Source organism: Equus przewalskii, chromosome 23, assembly GCF_037783145.1.
Source record: "Equus przewalskii isolate Varuska chromosome 23, EquPr2, whole genome shotgun sequence".
NCBI classification, from domain to species: Eukaryota; Metazoa; Chordata; class Mammalia; order Perissodactyla; family Equidae; genus Equus; species Equus przewalskii.
This window is the reverse complement of record NC_091853.1, coordinates 22,976,622-22,999,846: the sequence shown is the minus strand read 5'-3', so window position 1 is coordinate 22,999,846 and position 23,225 is coordinate 22,976,622. Positions and strand designations below refer to the sequence as shown.

The window sequence follows — 23,225 nt, the reverse complement described above, 5'->3', positions numbered from 1 at the left end:
TAAGAGAGCCGACTGCCAAGCAGCTGCTTAGAAAAAAACAAAAGAAAGGAAAACTCAGTGCAATCTCACAGGCACTATTTCTATCTCTAGTCCTTACCGTCATCTAAAAACACATATTTCTGAGGGCCAATAATTTCTATTTTTATTTTTTATCTAAAGAACATTAAAGGAAACAGCAAAATGCTACTAAGAAAACAGGCCTAGCGAGTTTCTTTCAGCTTTTTAGTTTACAATTTATCACCAAACTTCCAGCGTCTTAGACAAACTTGTTCATAACAGTCTTCATGCTGTTGGCACAAATATTTTCTGCAAATCCTCACAATTCACCAGGCTATCTCTAAGACGGTTGCATTTTTTGGCGAGGTTTACTTTTTCGTGGCCGTAAAAGCTATACATACTTATTATAAAAAAAAAATTCAGAGAAGTATTAAGAAACGGGAAAAAATCGTCCATAATGTTGCAACTCAAAGAAGCCATCACTGCTAACATTTTGGCATCTTTCCTTTCATTCATTTTCTACGGTCTGATTGTTTACATATTTGAGCTCATGTTGTTTTCATAAGAGTTGTATGTTCCTCCCATTCCATGAACATTACAGAACATAAGCATTTTTCCAAGCCAGTAAAAACTCTCCATAAACATTTGTAATGGCTGTGTTGTATTCTGTTGTATGGATATCTGATAATTACTTATCCGTTTTCCTTTTTGCTATTTCCATTTTTTTGCTATTATAAATAACGCTGTGATAAACTTCTCTGCCAGTATTTCAGACTATTGCCTTTGGACAGGTATTATTTGCTACAGAATAACTGAGTCATTTATCAACATTTTAAGGCTCTTAATAAATACCGCCAAACTGCATTAAATTTATCCTTTGTATTAAAAACAAACAAAAACTTTCTAAATTTGATAAATGGAAAAAATATATATTATTACCATTTTCATTTCCATATCTATGATTGGTTTTTTAAATTAGTCACTTCCACCCCTATATCTTTTAACCTAGCAATTCCACTTCTAGGAATCTATACCACAGAAATACTTGCACAAATGCATGAAGATATTTACATGGATGTTTACTGCAGCAATGGGAATGGCTGGGAGAACGGATAGGTAGGGTAGAGGAAGGACACTTTTGACTTCATGCATTTCTTTATTATTTGAGTACATTATTGTAAGCATGGACTACTTTTGCAAATAGAAACATTTAAAAATTATACTTTCATCTTTTCCCTAAGTAGTATTTCCATTCGACAAAAATTATAAACATAGAAAAGAACAACCGTTATCTTCTGGAACTCCAGAAAATCTTTTAATTCCAACAAAGGAAAAACATGCTAAAAATCATCCTACCTAATTCTTTAGTATCTCCTCCTGCTGGACTTCCATTTTCCTGTCGGGCTACAAGTGCACTCAAAATAATTTTTGTTGCCCCAATCCTTGGCAGAGTGACATGTGTAAGAAATGGCAAGTTGTTTTTCTTGGCAAACGTCTGACTTGTTTCTCGCCTTTTCCTGAGGAAGCCCCCTTCTGGGAACAAAACAATCCATTTTCGACCTCTGCTCCTGTAATTATTTTCCAGGTGCTTCTTGAGAAAAACCAGCTGTTGGTCACGATGAGATTTTCCCTAGAAGGCAGACACACATATAAGAAGTACAGGTACATTTGAAACATAAAATTAAATAGAAATAACAGCTTCTAAAGTAAAACCCAATCACAGACTAGAATATTCTAGTGATTCTCCTCCACTTCCTTCCCCTCTTGACAATAGAGGTGAAAAGAAATTATTAGCACTTACATAAATAAACCTTCTTTCTAAAGAAAAAAATTGCTCTGATTGCCTCTGAAAGTTCATTCCCGCATCAATTAGTGACTATGTACTGAGTGCCTACTACTTGCCAGGCACTGTCCTACCCCCTGGAGATAGAGAAGTAACTAAGAGACCCTCGTGGAGCTTAGTCTAGTGGGGAAGACAGTAAACCAGGAGTGACTTGGAGACCGAAAAGAGGAATCCAGAAAAATTTGCAAGAAAGCCTAAACCCACAACTAAATATTACAAAGGCTCTTCCTTTCAGTATGATCAATTCACTAATAATCTTCCAGACCGCACAATTACAGAAGCTCCCCAAAATAATTTGTATGTTTTCAATCTTTAAATTATTCCAAATGCAAAAAAATCGTAAGGCAGTTTCTTAGCTAATTCACTGAACTGAATTATGATTAAGCTTTATTTATTTGTTAAGTTCCCAAGACTACATGTAAAATATTTTTAACATTCTTGGAAATATCTTGTCAAAATTGTCCGGGAGCAAAGTCTCAAGAGATTTTCTTTAACATTAAGACTTTTTTTTCTCTCCCCTCCCTCTGTGTTATAGACTTTTATTACTCTCTATCAGGGAAAAAAGTGTTGTTCTTTAGAAATGAATTTGTAAATCTCTCTGATATTTTGAAATACAACCTTTAAGTATACAAAACTTTACGTTGTAATAAAAAATGAAAATGTTTTGCAGTACATTATTTTCTACTTTTATCCCCTCAAAGTACACGGATAATTTAGTAAAATTTAGGCTCTTCTTGATGCTGAGGATCATATTAGGGTCAATTGTTATCCTACACTAGAAATTCAATGACTTCCTTAGACTCTCGCGATGAAGGGGCTCAGTTGGTTTTTCCTCTGGATTCCTCTAGACTGCTAAGCTTCAATTGTTGGTTCTGCTGTCTCCCCTTCCCGCCATACTCTGAGACGTTAGGCTAGTTTCTTTGTGAAGTTGTTCTGGTCACGTTTTACTTCATCTCAGTCTTGTGGCCAGTCCCCATTGCCACTTCTTCCTGAGGTTCCAGTGCGTGCTTCTCTTCCTCTCTCTGCTCAGAAGAACCAAGGGTATTTCCAGAACAAACTAGATAATTGCACAGCATGTGAAAAACAAAAATATGTTCTGTACATAAAACTGTCTGGAGTCAAGTATATTGGTTTTGTGACACCTATTTTCACACAGCTTAGAAGTTTCATACAGCTTAGGAGACTCCAGCTATTTTCTGAATTTGTGGTTCTTAGAAGAGGCTTAATTAGATTCACCAGTTATTCATTAAGTACTTATTATGTGCAAGGCACTGCCCAATCCAGGTTGAAGTTGCTAAATATATAAATACCAGATAAGTGTGGCATTACCATACATAAAAACTCTCACATATTTCAGTTACCCATTTTTGAGAAAATAAACCATGTGATACTAATAGCATATCAGGGAAATACTATAATGTAGTGCTGATTTGGTAAGAGGATATGATTCTCTTTCCTACACTAAACTATTCCTAATGCTTCGGACCCATTCCCAACCCACATTCCTCTATCAAACCCATACTCATTCTTTAGATTAATGCCGAATATCATCTTCTCCTCTAAAGTTTTTCTGGATTCACAGAAATCTGATGTAATTACTTTCCCTATTATGAATTCCCAAAATATTTCCTCTTATGTATTTATTTAATAATCTCCCTACTGGTAATCTTATTTATTTAATAATCTTCCTACTGCTAATTTAGATACCTTCTGTATCATATAACAGTGACTTGTAAAGAAAAATAGTGTTAATAGAGATGATGATAGTGGTAATCATGATAAAGATGATGAAGAAGGGAACAGGCACTGTTCTGAGTGCTTACCATGTTATTACTTCACTTGATCCCCACAGCAACCCTATGAGGAGAGTATCTATTATTCTCATAGCTAAGAAACAGAAGAGCCGAGAAGGTGGCAGGTGCTTGATAAATGTTTACTACACATTGTACTGTTTAGTTGGGAGGAGGAGGGTAGAGAATAGAATATTCACACTATCAGTATTTTAATATTTATGCATACTCAAATTCAGATTGAAATAAATGTTTTAGAGAACAAAGATTCAGAAGAAGAGCTCCCTGAGATACTAGAACTGGCTCTACCTATTACAATTGGGTTTGTTATGACTCTTTTTACTTTAAAGAATCAGTTTGGGGCTGGCCCAGTGGTGTAGTGGTTAAGTTCACATGCTCTGCTTCAGCAGCCCAGGATTCACAGGTTCAGAGGCTGGGAGAGGACCTAAACATCACTCATCAAGCCATGGTGTGGCAGCATCCCATGTACAAAAAATAGAGGAAGATTGGCACAGACATTAACTCAGGGACAATCTTCCTCAAATAAAAAGAGGAAGATTGGCAACAGACATTTGCTCAGGGCCACTCTTCCTCACCAAAAAAAAAAAAAGAAGAAGAAAAAAAGAAAAGAATCAGTTTAATCAGTCTATCACTGTGAAAACAACTGCTCATTACTTACCTGTCTTATAAAGAAGTCTCCATGAATTAGAGAAACAATTCCAAAGTTTGTGTACTTAAAAATATGATCCATCAACCACATAATTTGGGCAACAACCTGAAATATTTCAAAAGAAATAATTAAATGTTAGAGAGAGTAAATCTGACTGTAGTCTAGCCAAGTCTCTAAGTTTTAAATACAATCTTCCAAGCTTACTCTTAATTAACCTAAATGTCTTAAATCTAATGTTATTTCTACACATAAAGTATAGCTATGGATTCTCCATGAAAAATTACAGGTCTTGATTCCAAGTCCTGGAATCCTAAGTTACAGCTATATATATCACTGTTAACAAATGAAGCAGAATTAACTTCTTAAATTTGAACTTAACGATTTCAAATTTGTTCTACCCTAAACAAAGTCTATGGTAATTGTCATACAACTTGTAAAATTATTTTGAAACAATACAATGAATGGCTAAAGTTATCAAATGAGGGTTATACATTTAATTAATAAGCACTAAAACTTTATAAAATGTGACTTTATCTTAATGGTTAAAATATTAAAAGTTACAAAATAAAAATATATATAAATATAATTATATAAACATTGTATATTTATATAAAAATCATATATAAATATATTTTATACAAAAATATAAAAATGTCCAAAATAAAGGAACATTAAAAAATCTCTTTAACAGAATGATTTATACCTTCTATCATGTTATGAAGAATATTTGTTAGCTTATGCAAGGCCATACTCTTTGCCAGGATAAAAATATTTATAGTGCCCTCAGTTCTTAAACACAAAAATATTATCCATTGCTGATAAAAGTTATTACTCTTATCAAGAGCAGAAGACTTTATTTTCAAGCAAATTTCAAAATTAAAAGTAATTGTAAACAGGGGTCTAATTAATGAATTGGTTAACTGTTCTTCCCTGCTGAGAAAACAGCATCCCTTGTTATAAGCCTTAAATAAATAAAGACAAAGCTACGATCTCAATCAAGAATGCAATCGAGCTCTACTTTGTTTCCTATGGGAATAGCAAATGTAAACATCTCTAAGCACTAAAGTATAGGAATTTACACATAAGGAAAAAAATAAGCATTGACACCCACGTGCTGCTTTTACAAAAACAGTAAAAAGCCCACAAATAATATAATATTAAAGCTTCTGCCTTAATTTTTCAGTATCACTACATAGTTCAGTTACACAACTCCTCCATCAGCTTCACTATAGAAAATCACTTCTGAAAAATAAAGATACATGCCCAGTGAAGAACTGATTCCCCAAGTCTATTAATACCGAGTAAAATAATCACCAATCTCATTCTTCAGTCTTGTTTTGCTTTGTAATGGTGACTACTTTGTTTAAATGCATTGAGATTTGAACTAAATGGAATTTCTTGAAAAGCACCCCAAGGAACAAAACAAAAAACAAGTGGATTCAATCTACAAAACATTTGAGCTTTAAACACAGTGTGAACTTCAGCTGCAATCTGTAGGGCTCTGGGTTTAAAACACCAACACTAAAGTCACTAGCTTTCATGTTCAACTTTACATTTATGGTGGATTTACAGCTTCAGTTAGAAGAGTTGCCTAACACAAATAAATACGGTACAAGAATCTAGTTATCTTCTGAGATTTGTATGAATAATTCTGTCCTATCTTATTTTAGGGGAAACATCACAAGTCAATAAATGTTTATTATATATCTAATAAAGTTCTTTTGACATAAATAAAAATTCTTAGTTTTATCCTCAATTGCCATAAAAGGGCAAGACTCTTTACAGATATTTATTAAAAGGTACCAGCACATTTAGAAAATACAATTAATCCTTTGTTTCATATTCCTCAAAAAAGTGAGTCAGCAGAGAGAAGCTGCCTGGGGCAACACTGTCAATGTTTCCGAGGCCCGTCACTCAGCATTTTGTCAGGTATTTCCAGAGACAAAATTGGTCTACATCAATTATTCTTTATCTGGAAGCACAGATTTTCTAAATATCAAAACCTCTAGAGAGGCTTACATGAATGACTTCCATTCTTTTCCATATTTCTGAAATGATGGCAAAGTCAACGGTTCTCCAGTTTAGAAATCTGTAAGGACAATTTTAGTGGTCAGAATGACTAGAGAATGCTCTTAGCAGTTCGTGGGTGGCAGCCAGGTACAGAGAACCTCTGGCAATGCCCTGGACGGTTCAGAAGACAGTGCTGTCCTACTGAAACGCTAACAGTGCCCCACTGAGAAACAGTGACGGTGCTACAAGGAGTCTTCTGAATTCAACAGCTACGTTACACTCAGAGCACCACTAAACTAAGATTTTTTTAACTGGACTACAATTTAGCATTACCCCTTCTTTCTTTGAATGGACCCATGGAGTATGCAAAAAATCAAGTAAACATTCCTACTTGTAAATGTAAATTAATACTGCTCTTTACGTATCAGGCAAGAGGTAGAGATTATAATGCTTCCAGTTTTATATTTCTCAATTACTCCTTTATGAAAGAAGGTAAAAAATGATTCAAGATTTCAAGTTATTCAGGAATATCAGGTCATCATAAAAAATGTACAATATAACTAATCTGAAAATAGAAACAAAATTACTCTGGACAGAAAAGTGAAGCTAAGACAAACTAACCGAAATCTCTTTACAAAAGCAAACAAACAAATAAAACTCTCCTTTGTCCACATGACTGGCGAATTTCAGATGACCTAATATTCTGGTTGACACAGTTATTGTCTACGACAACTGGAGTTACAGTAGTAAAGTTAGGCATACTTATACTGACCATTTTAATCATTCTTTGAGATTCAAACACAGTGATTCTTTTTTAACAATTCATGATTCTGAATATAAGAAAGGATTGAATTTATTCCACATTCCAGGAAGATTATGCCTCTGCTTTTCAGATAAACAAGAAAAACAGATTCCACAATAATCAAACGTGTGCTCCTTTACTCTCACCTCAATTTCTGACTGCTGACCTACTGAGGCAAAATCTCTAGCACCTAAATACACTAGGCTTATTCCTGCCTTGGTGTTTCGGCCAAGACTGTTTTACTAAGGAAAAAGGTGCTTCCTTCACCACTCTAAGTAAGTTCTACTCGTCCTTCAAGGCCAAGTTCATGTCTTCTTCCCTCCACAAAGTTTTCTATATCCATCAAGTACACAGCGAGCTCACCCCCCACTGAATACTTCTCACTTTGCTATTAAGCGTTGTTTGCTATACCCTCCCTCCACCTACCATGGGACTGTTGGCTCCTTTAAGAGTAGGAGAGAGTCTTACAGGATGGTGTTCTATACTTGGAGTTACTGACCATGAATATGAAGCACTTAACAAACATCTATTGATCTGCTTCTTTACTATGAGGCCAAATATTAACTCCATTAAATTTATACACTTTCTATTTATTTAGTTTTCTATGAATATAACCATTTTAACTTCTCCTGAGATGCTGAAGATAATTTATTTTAAACCCACCTAGTTTACTGATATATTTTAGTTATCAGTATAAGCAACGTAAAATCAACAGTTCAAACAAAGCCTTAGTAACACTGAATAAAATGAGCCTAATATCTTTCCTTCCAATTTGCTTTGTAAACGAAATTCAAAATAATATTTACTTTATTTTCTTTTGGCTAAAGATCCCCAAGATCACCTAACGCATTGACCACATTTACCAATTTTTTAGTAATACTGCCTTTTGTGTCTGTATTTCCCAAACTGGCAACCTACCACTTCACCTCAAGACAGCCCCCAATTTAAACCATATTAACTTTGCTTTCATCTCAGTAATTTTTTTAAAAGACAGCTTTATGGAGGTATAGGTCACCTTATTCCAGTTATTTATGTTTTTTAAGTCTCTTAATTCCTCTCCTGGAGGGACTTAGAATTATCTATTTTTTCTTTTTAAAATTTTCTAAATTTTCCGCAAAAGTATACACATTAAAGTCGAAGTCTATGTTCCAAACCATAGTGAGGTCCTGGAATTGCCTTTTTGTTAACCTCCCCTTTCCGCCCTCAGGATGGCTTACCAGTCCTTTGTCCTGGAGGCACATCATCAGAGTACACACATCTCCTGTTGCCTGATGATTCACCAACATAACGGCTTCATCTTTTGAAATTGCTTTAATATCTTCCCCCCATTCCATCACTGTAAGAATAAAAAAGCTGTCATTTTAAAGATTTTTACAGTACTACAAACCTTATATTAGAAAAACTGTGTCCATTAATGATGATATATCACCTAGCTAAAACCTTCAAAAGTTTAGAACTAAGTTTATTTCCTATAAAAGTCAGGACATTGATACAACATTTTATAGAGACCCAAAATATCCATTAAAATGTAAAACGGTCATTCCTTTGATCTAGAAGTTTTACTTCTTAGAATTTATCCTACAGACACATTTGTCCAAATAGGCAAAGATATATGAATAAAGGATGTTTACTGCAACTTAAATGTTCAACAACAGCAGACTGGATAAGAAAATTATGACATAATGGCAGAGCGTAAATCCATTAAAAGAATGGAGGTTATCTCTACACCCTAACCCAAAAGGATTCATTATCAAGTAAACAAAACAAATCACAAAACAGTGATGCCATCTTTTTAACAAAGGAATAAAATCTAAATGTTGTTTAATACATTGAAAATTGTATTCAATTCCCTGGGGGAATGAATTCCAAACTATTATCATTGGGAGGTGGTTTCCCAGAGCCCTTCAAAATCTACTTTATAATAAAATCTGCAAACGTTACAAAAATATTTAAGTATTTCCATTTTAAATCAAGAAAACTAATAGAGATGTTACAGCTATCTAAAATCTCCAGATGAAAAGTCATTGCACCAAAACCTATATGTACACTCTAAGGAAAACAGTGGTATCTCCATGTAGTTACGTCTCTTTTTATAGTAAATTTACTTCACAGAAAAAATAAAATTGAGCATAAGTTTCAAACATCAGGATTCTACAAAGAAGTGGCTAGCGTTCTTCAGATGTCTGACACAAATTACCAGAGGCTGATTATACACTGCTGTTCACTCATCTCACTCACTGCCAAAAGGAAAGCAGTCGAGACAGCTGTGTGTAACAGTGCTGGAAGAAATAGGGATGGGGAGACCCGGGGCCCACGAGCGTCACCTCCCTGAGCCTCCCTCCTTCTCCAATCACCCTTCACTGTCACCCCAATAGAGTGGAGCTCCTCATAACATAGTGGAGCTCACAAGAGCTCATTCGAGAAAAAGGTTCTGCTAATTTTTTTCTTTTTATTAAAACCCATTTAAGCAAGGCATTCATTCATTTTAAGGATCTTAAAATTTTGTATTAAGGAAATTTTCAGCTGGGCTGAACATATATTAAGTTGTGATACCTATGTGCAAAGTGAGGTATTCCAATCATTCTATGAAATGTTATTACTAACACTCAAATAGCTTTCAACGTGGGAAAAAAATTTTATTTAAAATTTTTTAAACGAATGCGGTACGGAAATTACAGTAAGTGATGTCTAATAAGCCTTAAGGAATACACGTAGGACACTGGGAGAGCCTAGCCTCTTGAAAGAGGCAGCAACATCATCTTTCCTTCACAACTTTCCTGTCCCAAGCTCCCTGTTCAGTTCGTCTGACAAGCCAACTTTACTGAAACATGTTTAAACAGCTACTATATCATACACTGCTGGGGGGAGTATAAACTGGTACGATGGTTTTGGAAGTCAATTTGGCAATATATATCAAAACTAAGAAATGTGACCATCTTTTTACTTAGTAATTCCACTTCTAGGAATTCATCTTACAGATATACTTATTCATGTGCAAAATGACACATATGCAAGGCTACTTATCATAGTATTGCTTATAAGAGCAAAGATGAAAACTAAAAAGAGAGACTAGCTCAAATTCATAGAAACTGAATGTGGTTTCCAGAAGGGAGAAATGGGAAGTTGGAATAGTATAGGGTTTCCGTTTTGCAAGATGAAAAAGTTCTGGAGACTGGTTACACAATAATGTGAATATATATAACAATACTGAAATGCATACTTAAAAACGGTTAAGATGGTAAATTTTGCTACGTGTATTTCATCATAATTAAAAATAAAAATGGGAGACTAGGAAATAAATTATAAAATATCTATGCAATGGAATATTATGCAATCATAGCATTTGTATACCAATATGGAACGATACACTATAATAATGGAAAAGTGTAGAACAGTGTGCAAAGGATGCCACCAGTTGGGTTTTAAAAAAGGATGGAGGAGAATATACTTACTAAACGAACACTCCCCATATCATGCCATTATCGACAACCCTTCAATGGAGACACCAGCCCACCCCCCCACCTCGTTCATTAATTCATTCTTCACTCAATAAATCAGCATCAGGCACTGTTAGGTGTTGTGCATATAAAATAAGTAAGAACAAAATAATAGCAGTTAAAACACTCAAGAAAACTCTAGCTTGGTTCTATAAACATTGGGCTATTAAGATGTAATGTGGAAAGTCTTCTGGCTCCACATCTATGTAAACAGATGTTTCATGACCAAGTATTCCTTTAAGGCAATCTCTGCTGCATGAATGGACAATACTAGATACTTAGGCCGATGCAATGGGAAAGCATATATGTAAATATAACTGCAAATAAAAATAAGCTTTTTACATAAAATGTATCTGACCTGTTTGCTCTATATAAAGTAGAGAAATCTAGTAAGTGTGTTGGTTTAAATCTCAAAATGGAAATTGAATTTAGAACCCTCTCTACTGGGTTGAATAGTGTTCCCCCCCAAATTTACATCTAGCCAAAATCTGTGAATGTGACTTTATTTAGAAACAGAGTCTTTGCGGATGTAATCAAGTTAAGATGAGGACTGGGGTGGGCCCTAAGCCTAAATCCAATATGACTGGTGTCTTGGTAAGAAGAGGGAAATTTGGCCACCGAGACACACAGGGAGAATGCCATCTGATCACGGAGGCAGAGACTGCAGTGATGTGTCTAGGATCCAGGAAGTATAAACCACCACCAAAAGCTGGAAGAGGCAAGGAAGGATCCTCCCCAGAGCCTTCAGTGAGAGCAGGACCTTGCCAACATCTTGATTTCAGACTTCTAGCCTCTGGAACTGTGAGAGAACAAATTTGTGTTGTTTAAGCCACCTCGTTTGTGGTACTTGGTTATGGAAGCCCCAGGAAACTAAGAGACCACCCCCCTCAACTTTTCCCATCCTTTCTCTCTCCTTTGCATTCTATTCCTCACCAAATTACAGGTTTTTTCTTATCAAATATAGGAAAAGAATAACTGCACTGTACTTTGAACATCTAAACAGACATCTAACATTATGTATTATAAATGGTTCTCAATGTTCATTTCTATAATACTTTCAGGGTATAAGCATTAAGAGTCAATCCAAAACATATTTGATCTCTCAGCCATAACTTTGCCAAAATTTATCTTCAAACTAAATGTCAATTTACTAAGACTCACATGGCATACTAAATCAAACAAGTGAAGGTAGCTGGATTGACTTTTTATTAAGAAATTATCCTGAGGTAGCAATAGAGTCACGTTGAATTTTGTAATAATCTAAATTTTATTCAACAATGAATTAATTTCCAATATCTGCGGTATTCTTCTTTTACCATACTTTTACCATACCATTACATATTTCAAAGATCATTGTTAGAAAGTTATATAATTAAGAAAATCAAGATAAAAAGTGCTTATAGAGAGCCAGCCCTGATGGCCTAGTGGTTAAAGTTCGGCACTCTCACCATTTCAGTGGCCTGGGTTAGTTTTCCAGTTGCAGAACCACACCACCCATCTGTCAGTAGCCACGCTGTGGTGGCAGCTCACATAGAAGAACTAGAAGGACCTACAATTAGAATATACAACTATGTACTGGGGCTTTGGGGAGGAAAAAAAAAAAGAGGAAGATTGGTAACCGATGTTAGCTCAGGGTGAATCTCCTCCCTCCCCCCAAAAAAATGCTTATAGAGAAAAAGCATTTATTTCATGCTCCTTAGACCATATCCTGCTATCCCAGAATCAGTAAGTATAATAATGGAGCCAGTTTCTTAACCAAGGAATAGAATTATTCACATGTTAAAGAACAGAAGCTATGGAAGCCTGCCAGTTCTTACAACGTACTTGATTAAAACAAAAATATTTTAACACACTGTTCTGTGAAGTGAATTCTCAAAAAAGAATTGGGTCAGGCCCACTATTCTCAAAGGGAATGAAGGACAACTGAATAAAAGCTGGAATAAAAGTTTTCTAGCTGCAAGCAAACTTTTAAAATTCTTGTTAAAAACCAAAGCCAAAGATTACCACCTTCTGCACACACGCGCACACACACACTCTCTAACATCTGAATAAACCTCCCCCGAAGTTATAGACTACAATTGACCAGGATAGTTCACATCTCAAAAAGAAAATAAAAACAACAATAATCCATCACAAATTCCTTAAAGACAGTAATGCTAAGTCCATCATACTGTCCCACAAAACAGAACTAATATGAAGACAGGTTGCTTAATACATGACCGCAATAGCTTACATTTCAAAGTTCAAAACATTATGCTTGCAAGCTGCTGCCACAAATGATTTTACCATTCTGTGCCTCAGTTTTCTCATTTATGTAATACTAATAATATCGTTAATGCCACTCAAACATTGTGAAAATGAATGAGATATAATTGATAGAATCATAGAGATCCTGGGTAATTGGATTACATGACGAAGTCACTTTTGATATCACTATTAACTGAAAGAGTCATATGCCTACTGTGTCGTGTAAGGTCAGGTATTCTAATATGAACAGTAAAGATCACAGAGCAACAAAAACCACAGGAAAGAATCTCATGTAGCTCAAGAAGTCTGGCTTTCAATAGCCCACCTTGGAGGTAGACGGACTGGATTCATCCAAAGTTAGGGGTCTGCAGAACAAATGGGGCAAGACACAAAGGGAGTGAGGACATTAATTAAGGGTGCCATGGGAAAGTATTTTAAGGTACTGATTAACGGAAGGGAGATTGGTGAGGACAGGAACCAGATAAGGGGGTGATTAACTAAAAGCAAATGGAGGGAGGGCTATTATAATAGAGAGGTTGTTGGCGTCATCAAGCGGATTCCAACTCCTAGAGACCCTGAGTACAGCAGAGCTTTTTGTGCTATCCTCTCACCTTCCAGCGCTCTATCAGAAAATGCTCTGCTGCTATTCATAGAGTTTTCCTGGCCAATTTTTTTGGAAGCTGGTGGCCAGGTCCTTCTTCCTTGTCTGTCTTTGTCTGGAAGTTCCACTGAAACCTGTCCACCATGGGTGACCCCGCTGGTATTTGAAATACTGATGACATAGCTTTCAGCATCACAGCAGCTGCCGCAGTATGACAACCAACAGACGGGTGGCTTAGTTCCCTGACTGGGAAACCAACCCGGGCCTCAGCGGTGAGAGTGCCGAGTCTTAACCACCAGACCATCAGGGCTGGCTATGATAGACATACTTGACATCATTCCCCCATCTCCACCCTGAGCAATCCTACTCAAACTCTCAGAAGTAAGCCCAGACATTTTGAGAAAGCCCCCTGGATGAATTTGATGTACACTTGTAAATAAGAACCAGTGGAATTGAAATATTGATGAGTTTTATTTTTTTAAAGCAAGTATACTGAACACACTAGGAAACTGTGGTCAGTGCCTCTTTTTGGCACTTAAAATTTAAGAGGTTAAATTTGAGGAGGCAAGGCTCAAGGTGTAGCTTTTGGAGGGGCTACTTAGCTAAAAGAATAACAGGAGCATATAGTATTAAATATACAGTTCAAAACTAATAATCTTAATAGCTAACATTTATAGAATGCTTCTATGTGCCAGGCATTAGTAACTAGTAATTTCTTATTTAATCTTCACAAAATCCCAAATGTACAGATACTATCATCCCCAATTTGCAAATGAGGAAAATGAGACAAAAAAGGTGGGGGCCAGCCCAGTAGCATAGTGGTTAAGTTTGCGTGCTCTGCTTTGGTGGCCCAGGGTTCAGAGTTTCAGATCCTGGGCACAGATCTAGCACCACTCATTAAGCCACACTGTGGTGGCATCTCACATAAAATAGAGGAAGATTGGCACAAATGTTAACTCAGTGACAATCTTCATCAAGCAAAAAGAGGAAGACTGACAACAGATGTTAGCTCACGGCCAAGCTTCCTCACAGAGGAAAAAAAACAAGGTTAAGCAATATTTTCAGTTACCTAGTTAAGAAGTAGGGGAACTGGGATTCAAAACCACTGTCTCATGCTGTCACTGTCTGTACTCTACAGGTCAAAGAATCTTGAGGACAGTAACTTGGATAAATTTCCCATATAGCCCCTGAAGTTGCTCATGATTATGGCAGGAAGTAGAGTGGACAATCCAAGTCCCAAAGTCCTCAACAAACATGATTGGTGAATGGTAGCAATGGGGGGGGGGGGGGCGGTACAGAAGCGTATAGACAAAGAATCAAGTGTTTTTTGCATGACAGTTGACTAATAACCAAGAATAAAAAGCCAATGAGTATCTAAGAAAAAAATCAACATTGTCTTTGGGCCCAGAATGCAGGCATCTTAAGTTCGATATGCTCAATACAGAACCAGCTCTTTCCCCTAGTCTTCTCCATTTCAACAAAGGACACTGTCATTCACCCAGTCAACTCAAGACAAAACCTACAACCACCTTTGATTCCTCCCTTTCCTTAATTCGCCACAATTAATCCCTCTCTAAGCCCTGTGGACTCTACCTCCAAAATGCATCCTGCAACCTCTCTGTATGCCCTGCGTTACTACTATCACTCTAGTTCAAGAAACCAACAACTTTCCTGGACCTCTGCAGTGATCTCTTAGTCTTCTCACTTCCACTCGAGCCACTTGCTCCAAAGAAAGCTTCAGGACAGAGTTTCCAATTCCAAATACCAATAAAATCAAAACGAGCACTGGCAAGCATGGAGTAAGGAAGAGCAGGAAAGTTGAAAATAATAACTGAAATTAACTCTGACTGGTATTGAGATTTGCTTTAAGTTAAACTTAGACTGTTTTCAAAAGGGGAGCTATCAGTATCTTGGGAGAAGCAATTTTCCTGCAGCCATTAGCACTGCAAAACTCTTAGCACCCCTGGCCAACAGAGTCTGTTACAAACCAGAACACCCCACCCATTTCAAAACATCCCACCTGCATCTCCATCCCATTTAAGAACCACTAAGTTAGAGAGTTGGAAATGAGTTAGGTCAATATAAGCCTGTATAAAATCAGTGCAAGGCTAAATAACAAATGAGAATAGTACAGACAACATGAAGACTAAGCAAACACATGCCTATTAGAAACAAAGATCCCTGCCTCTGATGCCCACCTTTCACTCGCTCTGCCCCCAGGATATGGAAGCCAGGAGTTAGGAAGAGTCTTCTCTAGGAAATCTAGCCAGCTCTAGAGAAGAGATCTAAAAATACTGACACCTAGGGTTCTCCAACGAAATACTCCAACCAGATTACCCTACAATGAGGCTCAGAGTGGACAACAATCCTCAGACTCTAGCAGTGCTATCAGTCAACTTTTTAGGCTCCTACTCTTAAAAAAGAAGAGATAGTCATGTAGTATCAGATACCCCAAAAAAGCCCTTAATGTTAAAGATAGAAAACAAAACAAACATAAAAATAAAGAACCTGGAGGAAACAGAGACAACACATGAAAAAGAAAACTTCAAAAGAGACCATTAATATCTACATTGAGGTCAGAGATGATGATGATGTGATAACCATGAGACAAGAACAAGATGCTTAAAAAAAAAAAAGGGACATTCAGAGAAAAAAAAAAAGACCTGTTGGAAATTAACATGATAGCAAAAATGAAAATCTTAATAGAAAGATTGAGAGATAAAGTAGGGAAAATCTTCCAGAAAGTGGATACAAAGACAAGATGAAAAACAGGAGGGAAAAGATTTGAACATTAGAGGACCATTCTACAAAGTCCAACATTCAAGTAACAGACATTCTAGAAAAAAAGAAGAGAGGGAAAAAAAGTCAAATAAATAATTAAAGAACATCTGAGGATGTAAATTTCTAGATTGACAGGGGGCATCCAGTAACCACTACAGTGGATGAAAACAGACCCACACCAAGGCATACATACTCATAAAATTTCAGAACAATACAGCCAAAGAGAAGATGCTACAAACATTCAGAAAGGAAAAAGAGGAAACATACAAATGGGAAGGAATCAGATTGGCATTGGACTTTTCAACAGAAGTCAAAAAATAAAAATTTATAGAAAGTTAAAAGATCAAGGAATTACGGTTTCAAAATCCTGAAGAAAAACTATTTCCAGCCTAGAATTCTCTACCTAGTCAAACTATCCATCAGGTATAAGAATAGAAAAAATATTTTCAGGTGTGCAACAGCTTAAAAAACAATCCTCTTGTTTTCAGGAAGCTGGATGATGTGCTCTGCCAAAACCCAGAGAGAGGCAAAAAGAAAAAGAATTCTTAAGACAATAGAGAAGAGAGATCCCAGGGTGTTAGCTGCACACTAGACAGTCCAAATTGGAGCAAGTTAGAGGTTTCCAAGAAAGAATTTCCAAAAAGGTGAAATTGACAGAATAGCGTCTGAATGACTTAAGGAGAAACCTAAAGTTGACAAGGAGTTTGGGGTTGAATTAGTGACTGTTTCACAGAAAAGTAAGCAAAGAAATAGATAAAATTATTAACTCTAGAGAAAAGGTTGTGTAGGAAAGGGAAAGTAAACACAATTTTACTATATGGCTCTGCTATGAACAGATTTATATATTCATAATAAAGAAAATCTCTGAATATTGATATAATCAAAATTACAGTAAAATTCAAATACAACCTAGAAAAATTATTCTTTAAGATACTATTTAAAAGTAGAGTGAAGGCTAATTTTTTCTAAAAGTACATGGTTTCTGAGTATTAAAATAATATATGTTCTTTCTAGTAAATTAGAACAATATTAAACAACACAAAGAAGAAAATCACCCAAAATCCCACTATCCAGGGATAAGAAGATACTATTAAAATTTTGTAGTATATCTTCCAGTGATTTTTCTATATGTATAAAGATAAATGTTTTAAGCCAAAAAGGAATGATACGTAATATATCATTTTATACCATTTTAAATTTAATATATCATGTAAAATAGCTGTCATTAAATATTTTTCCACAACATGATTTTTAATGGCTACATAATAATTCATTACATGTTAGCACTATAGTTTAATAGTTTAGTTTAATAATATGGTTAATTCCCTAATGGTGGGTAATACCTATCAATTACAGAAAGTACTAGACAAAGAAGTATACAAAGCAAAGAACTATGTGGTTTCTGCTCTAAAAATTACTGTGACTTTCTTAAAACAAAGAGTAAAAATGTTTCTTCTTACAAATGTTAAGTTACCAAAACAAATAAAGTAAAAGCACAAAAATTTATTTGGTGAGGTAATGGAATTGCTCTATATCTTGACTGTGGTGGTGGCCACATACTGCATATGTCTGTCAAAAACTCATAGACTGTAAACTACAGGGGGTGAATTTTACTGTATGCAAATTATACTGCAATAAACCTCACTAAAAAACATGCAAAAATTTAGAAGACACAATGACTTTTCAATATGTTCTTTGAGTCAGTCAGTAAATAAATTCATACAGAAAACTAAAATATTTTTTGGATGTAATAAGTTCTAAATGGATAATACAGTACCAAAAAAATCAAAAGAGCAGAAGTCAATGAAATCAATAAAAAGGGTAATGGAGAAAATCAATGAAACCGAAAAGGAGTTCTTTGAAAAAGTCAATACGATTTGTAAACCTCTAGCAAAACAAAGAAAAATATAAACTACTGTCAGGAATTAAAGAGAAGATATCATTACATATACCACAGACATCTTTTAAAAATTTAAAGGTATACTGCGAGCAACTTTACAAACACAAATTTGACAACTTGAATGAAACAGATCAATTCCTTGAAAATCACAAACTCATCCAAGATTAAATAACTACCTGGAATAGTCTATCTCTAGTAAAGAAAGTGATTTTATAGTCAAAAACCTTTCAAAACATAATTCTTCTGGCCCAGATAGTTTCACTGGAAAATTCTACTAAACATTTAAAAAAGAAATAACACCAATTCTATACAATCTCTTCCAGAAAATGGAGAAGAAGGAAATAGCTTCAAGTTTATTTTGAGGTCAGCATTACCCTGATACCAAAACCAGAAAAATACAAAAAAACCCTATAGACTAATATCCATTGAAATCCTCAACAAATATTAGCAAACAGAATCCCAACAATATACACCATGACCAAGTAAGGTTTATCACAAGAATGCAAGGTTGGTTCAATATTAGAAATCAATCAATCTAATTCAGCATATTCACAGGCTAAAGAAGAAAACCGTTGTAATCACATTGCTATGGTCTGAATGTTTGTGCCCCAACTAAAATTCACATTGAAATCCTAAACCCCAAAGGTGATGTTATTAGCAGGCAGGGCCTTTGGGAGGTGCTTAGGTCAGGAGAGTGCAGCCCTCATGAATGGGATCAGTGCTCTTTAAAAGAGATTCCCAGGAGCTCTCTAGCTCATCCCACCATGTGAGGGCGCAGCAAGAAGGCTATGAACCACAAAGAGAGCCCTCGCCAGAAGCTGAGCATGCTGGCACCTTGATCTTGGCCTTCCCAGCCTCCAGAACCGTGGGCAATAAATTTCCGTTGTTTATAAGCTATTCAGCCTGTGACATTTTGTTATAACAGTCCGAGTGGACTAAGACACATATGAATTGATGCACAAAAAGCACTTAATAAATTTCAATATCCATTCATGATAAAAAGCTTCAGTAAACTAAGAATAGAAAGGAATGTGATAAAGTGTTTCTACACAAAACCTACAGCTAACATAATATTTAATTGTAATCATGTATGACTGCTTTCTCCCTAAGACTAAGAACAGGGTAAGGATGTCCAATCTCACTTCTCTTATCTAACATTATTCCAGAAGTCCTAACCAGATCAATAATGCAAGAACAAGAAATAAAACTCACACAGGTTGGAAAGGACAAGATAAAACTGCTCATATTCACAAATGGCATGACCGTCTACATAAAATATCCCAATTAATCTACAAAAGGCTCCTATTATCAATGTGAATTTACAAAAGTTTCAGGACACAAAGTCAATACAAAAATATCAATCATATTTTTTATACTAGGAATGAACAATAGGAAATAAATTTTTTTAAATCCCATTTACAATAGCTCAAAAAATATACTTAGGTATAAATCTAAAAGACATGGATAGTTATCTGTATGCTGAAAACTACAAAACCCTGATGAAATAAATCAAAGAAGGCCAAAATGAAATAAATACTATGTTCGTGGATTGAAATATTCAACACAGTAAAGATGACAAATCTCCCACAAGTTGATCCACAAATATAATACAATTCTAATCAAAATCCCAGTGAGAATTTTTGCAGGTACAGACAACTGGATTCTAAAATTTATAAAGGCCAACAAACCAGAATAGCCAAAATACCTCTGAAAAAGAGGAATAAAGTTGGAGAAATCATGCTACCCAATTTTAAAACTTACTATAAAGCTAAAATAATCAAGATGGTGTGGTATTGGTGAAGAGACAGACACACAGATCAACAGAACAGGAGAAAAAAAAAAACAGAAATAGACCACACAAATATGGTCAAATGATTTTTGACAAAGGAGCAAGGTTAATCCAATGGAGAAAGAATAGTCCTTTCAACAGACAACTTTAGAAAAATATGAAACATCAACCCATACCTTATACAACGATTAATTCCAAAATAGATAACAGAGCTAAATGTAAAACTTAGAACTACAAAACTTCTAGAAGAAACCATAGGGAAAAATCTCCATGACCTGGGGTTAGGCAAAGTGTTCTTAGACATGACATGAAAAATACAATCAATAAACGAAAAAAAAAATCAGTAAATCGGACTTCATCAAAATTTAAATCTTTTCCTCAGCAAAAGACATTGTTAAGAGAATGAAAAGACTTGGAGAAAATATATGCAATCACATATCCAACAAAGGATTTGTATCTTTGTATTTGAAATATAAACAGAACTTTCAAAATTGAGCAGTAAGGTAAAAAACCACTCAATCAAAAACTAGGCAAAAAACTTGGACACTCACCAAAGAGGATATAAGGATGGCAAATAACCGAATGAAAAGATGTTCAACATCATTAGCCATTAAGGAAAATACAAATAAAACCGGGATGTGCAACCACTACACACTGATTAGATGACTAAAATGAAAAATACTGGTAATATCAAGTGGGGGCAAAGATGCAGAAAAATGAACTTGTAGACACTGCTGATGAGAATACAAAATGGTACAGCCATTCTGGAAACAGTTTGGCAGTTTCTTACAAAATTAAAAATACACTCACCATTTGACCCAGGAAACCCACTCCTGGGTATTCTCCTTAGAGCAGGTGCCAGCAAACTTACTCTGTAAAGGGCCAGCCACTAAGTATTTTAAGCTTGGCAGGCCATATATAGTGTCTGTTGCATATTCTTCTTTTGTTGTTGTGTTCTACAAACTTTTACAAATGTAAAAGCTATTCTTATTTCACAGGGCCATACGAAAACAAGCTACAGCAAAATCTGGCCCATGGGGCCTAGTTTGTTGACTCCTACCCTAGAGAAGTGAAACTTTACGTGAATACAGAAGCCTGTGTATGAATATTTATACCAGCTCTATTCATAACTGCTAAAAACTGGGAACAACCCAAATGTCCTTCAGTTGCAAAATAGTTATAAACTTTGGGACATCCATGCAATGAAATACTACTCAGCAACAAAAACGAACATTCTAATGATACATGCAACAACTTGCATGACTTTCAAAAGCACGCTGAGTGAAAGAAGTCAGTCTCAAAAGGTTACACACTGCATGACTCTATTTATATGACATTCTTGAAAAGAAATGATTACAGTGAAAATTATAGAAAAGATAAAATTGTAGTGAAAAAATACCACCTCTCCCTCAAAGTAGCCTGGTTTAAATTAATTTTGTTAAACCATTGAGAGTTGAAGTACATAAGACTTTACATCTTAAATTTCTTTCTACAGTATGTTCCAATAAAAGCATTTCACTCTGTGCAAAATCCTCAATTTTGCTCAAAGTTTTGTTTTCTCAACTTTTTAAATAGTTGCTTTTATTTACCTATAAGTTGACCAAGAGAATGCTGTAATAAACTCAGAGATTAGAATTTAAATCAAAGGTACCTTAATTTGATTCCATGTGCAAAAGTTTAAAGCAATGGAATTAAGTAGAATCTGCCTGAGGTTCCTAAAATGAGTAACTGGAAGAAGGGAAATTCTAACTTCTCCTAAAAATTATACCAAATTGCCAGGAAATAAGTGTGCAATGTAGGTACCTCTCTGATTTGCTACTAGAGCTCTAAATAGTTTTAGAATCAAACCATTATATTTGGTAGGGATTTTGATTTTAATAAAGTTTAGACCTAGAAAGGAATTTAGAGATATCTGAATCCAAATCCCTCACTTCACAGCTATTTTAAATCAAATAAAAGAAACAGAACTCTTAGGCTGCTCCTCGCCTGACCGAATTAGCTACAGAGAAAAACATACAGATGGTAGGTATAATTAATTTACATCACCTCCCGCTGACTATCCCCCAAAGCACTTACTGATGTGTTCATTCATTCAGCCAGTTTTATTCTCTTCATAGAGAAATAAGGTTCTACCATTACGGGGGACATAAAAGTACACTGGGATTCCATCAAAGTAACTAACTCATGAAATTCAACTATACGAGCTTAGCAAAGAGAAAAGAAAAAAAGTAAAAGCTGAGAAAAGAGAGAAAGGAAGAAGAAAAAGACTGACACAGAGAACATTTTAAATAGTGCAGGCAATTCTGCCCGCCTTTCCACTCAACAGATGTGTGCCCTGGAGTAAGCCTGAGACTGGAATTGTCAATCCGCTGTTCCTTGTCATTTTCAGCTCTCATGTGCCTATCATCATGCCAGCACCTCGCTGAGCCGTATAATTTTCGTTTTTTGAAAAATACATTTTCTTCCATAAAAAACTTAAGCAAACTTTTCAATTGATTTAATATAATCCCTGCTCTCAAGAAGTTTGCTCACTTATTGGGAGTAAAGACAGACTGGGGAATAATGTATTACACGTGAAAATATGTATCACAGGAGACAGGAAAGGAAAAAACTACTGTGAGCTAAAACATGAAGGGAAGAGATACCAAAGACACGGGGGAACATGGCCCGGGGTAGAGACCTTCTGGAGCAGGGTCAGTACTGGGAAGAATGAGAAATAAGGTTATATCTGTAAATATGAGGTCAGATTATAGAGGTTCTTTTAAAAGTCAGATACTAGAATTTAGCCCAGGAAATATAAGATTTCTCTTTTGTCACCAGGCAGGTGACAAAAGTGAGGGAAGTGGGCTTCCTCTATGGCTGTAGGGAGAAGTGGGACTGTATTAAAATAGGGAGCACGTGCTCCGCCCCCAAAAAGGGCAGCTACTATCCAGCTCCAGTCTCTTGCTGACATCTGGGAATGTGGACCCAGGTTACCACATCCTCCAATTTTCTAAGAGTAATTGGAAATTTGAGAGTTTTTATTAAAGTTAAGGAAGAGGAGATTAACAGTGGAGGAGGGTTCCTGAGCAAGCAGGAAGGAATGGAATCCAAAGGAACTGGCTCTTGATAGAAAGGACATTATCACTGTAACAGGAAGAATAAAGGAAACGAGCACCAAAAGATAAGGTTGAAAAGGTAGGCTTGGGCCAGGTTACCAGTGCATCAGAATCCTGCATTTTATCTTATAAACCACAGAAAGCCAGCAGGTAAAAGGAACTGACAATATGTGGGATGGAGGGAAGGAAGGAAGGGCTGT

The 23,225-nt window shown here is 35.7% G+C and overlaps 1 protein-coding gene across 4 annotated transcripts in view; it reads right to left on the bottom strand.

The window, feature by feature from the left end:
* LPGAT1 (lysophosphatidylglycerol acyltransferase 1) overlaps window positions 1–23,225 on the bottom strand; it is a 75,619-nt gene that overhangs the window by 32,580 nt on the left and 19,814 nt on the right. For all 4 annotated transcript variants that reach the window (XM_070591277.1, XM_070591276.1, XM_070591278.1 and 1 more), the window contains 3 exons: window positions 8,330–8,448; window positions 4,310–4,405; window positions 1,354–1,627 (listed from right to left, as the gene is read on the bottom strand). In XM_070591277.1, the coding sequence (XP_070447378.1) occupies window positions 1,354–1,627; window positions 4,310–4,405; window positions 8,330–8,448 (489 nt within the window). The remainder of the gene's footprint in view (window positions 1–1,353; window positions 1,628–4,309; window positions 4,406–8,329; window positions 8,449–23,225) is intronic.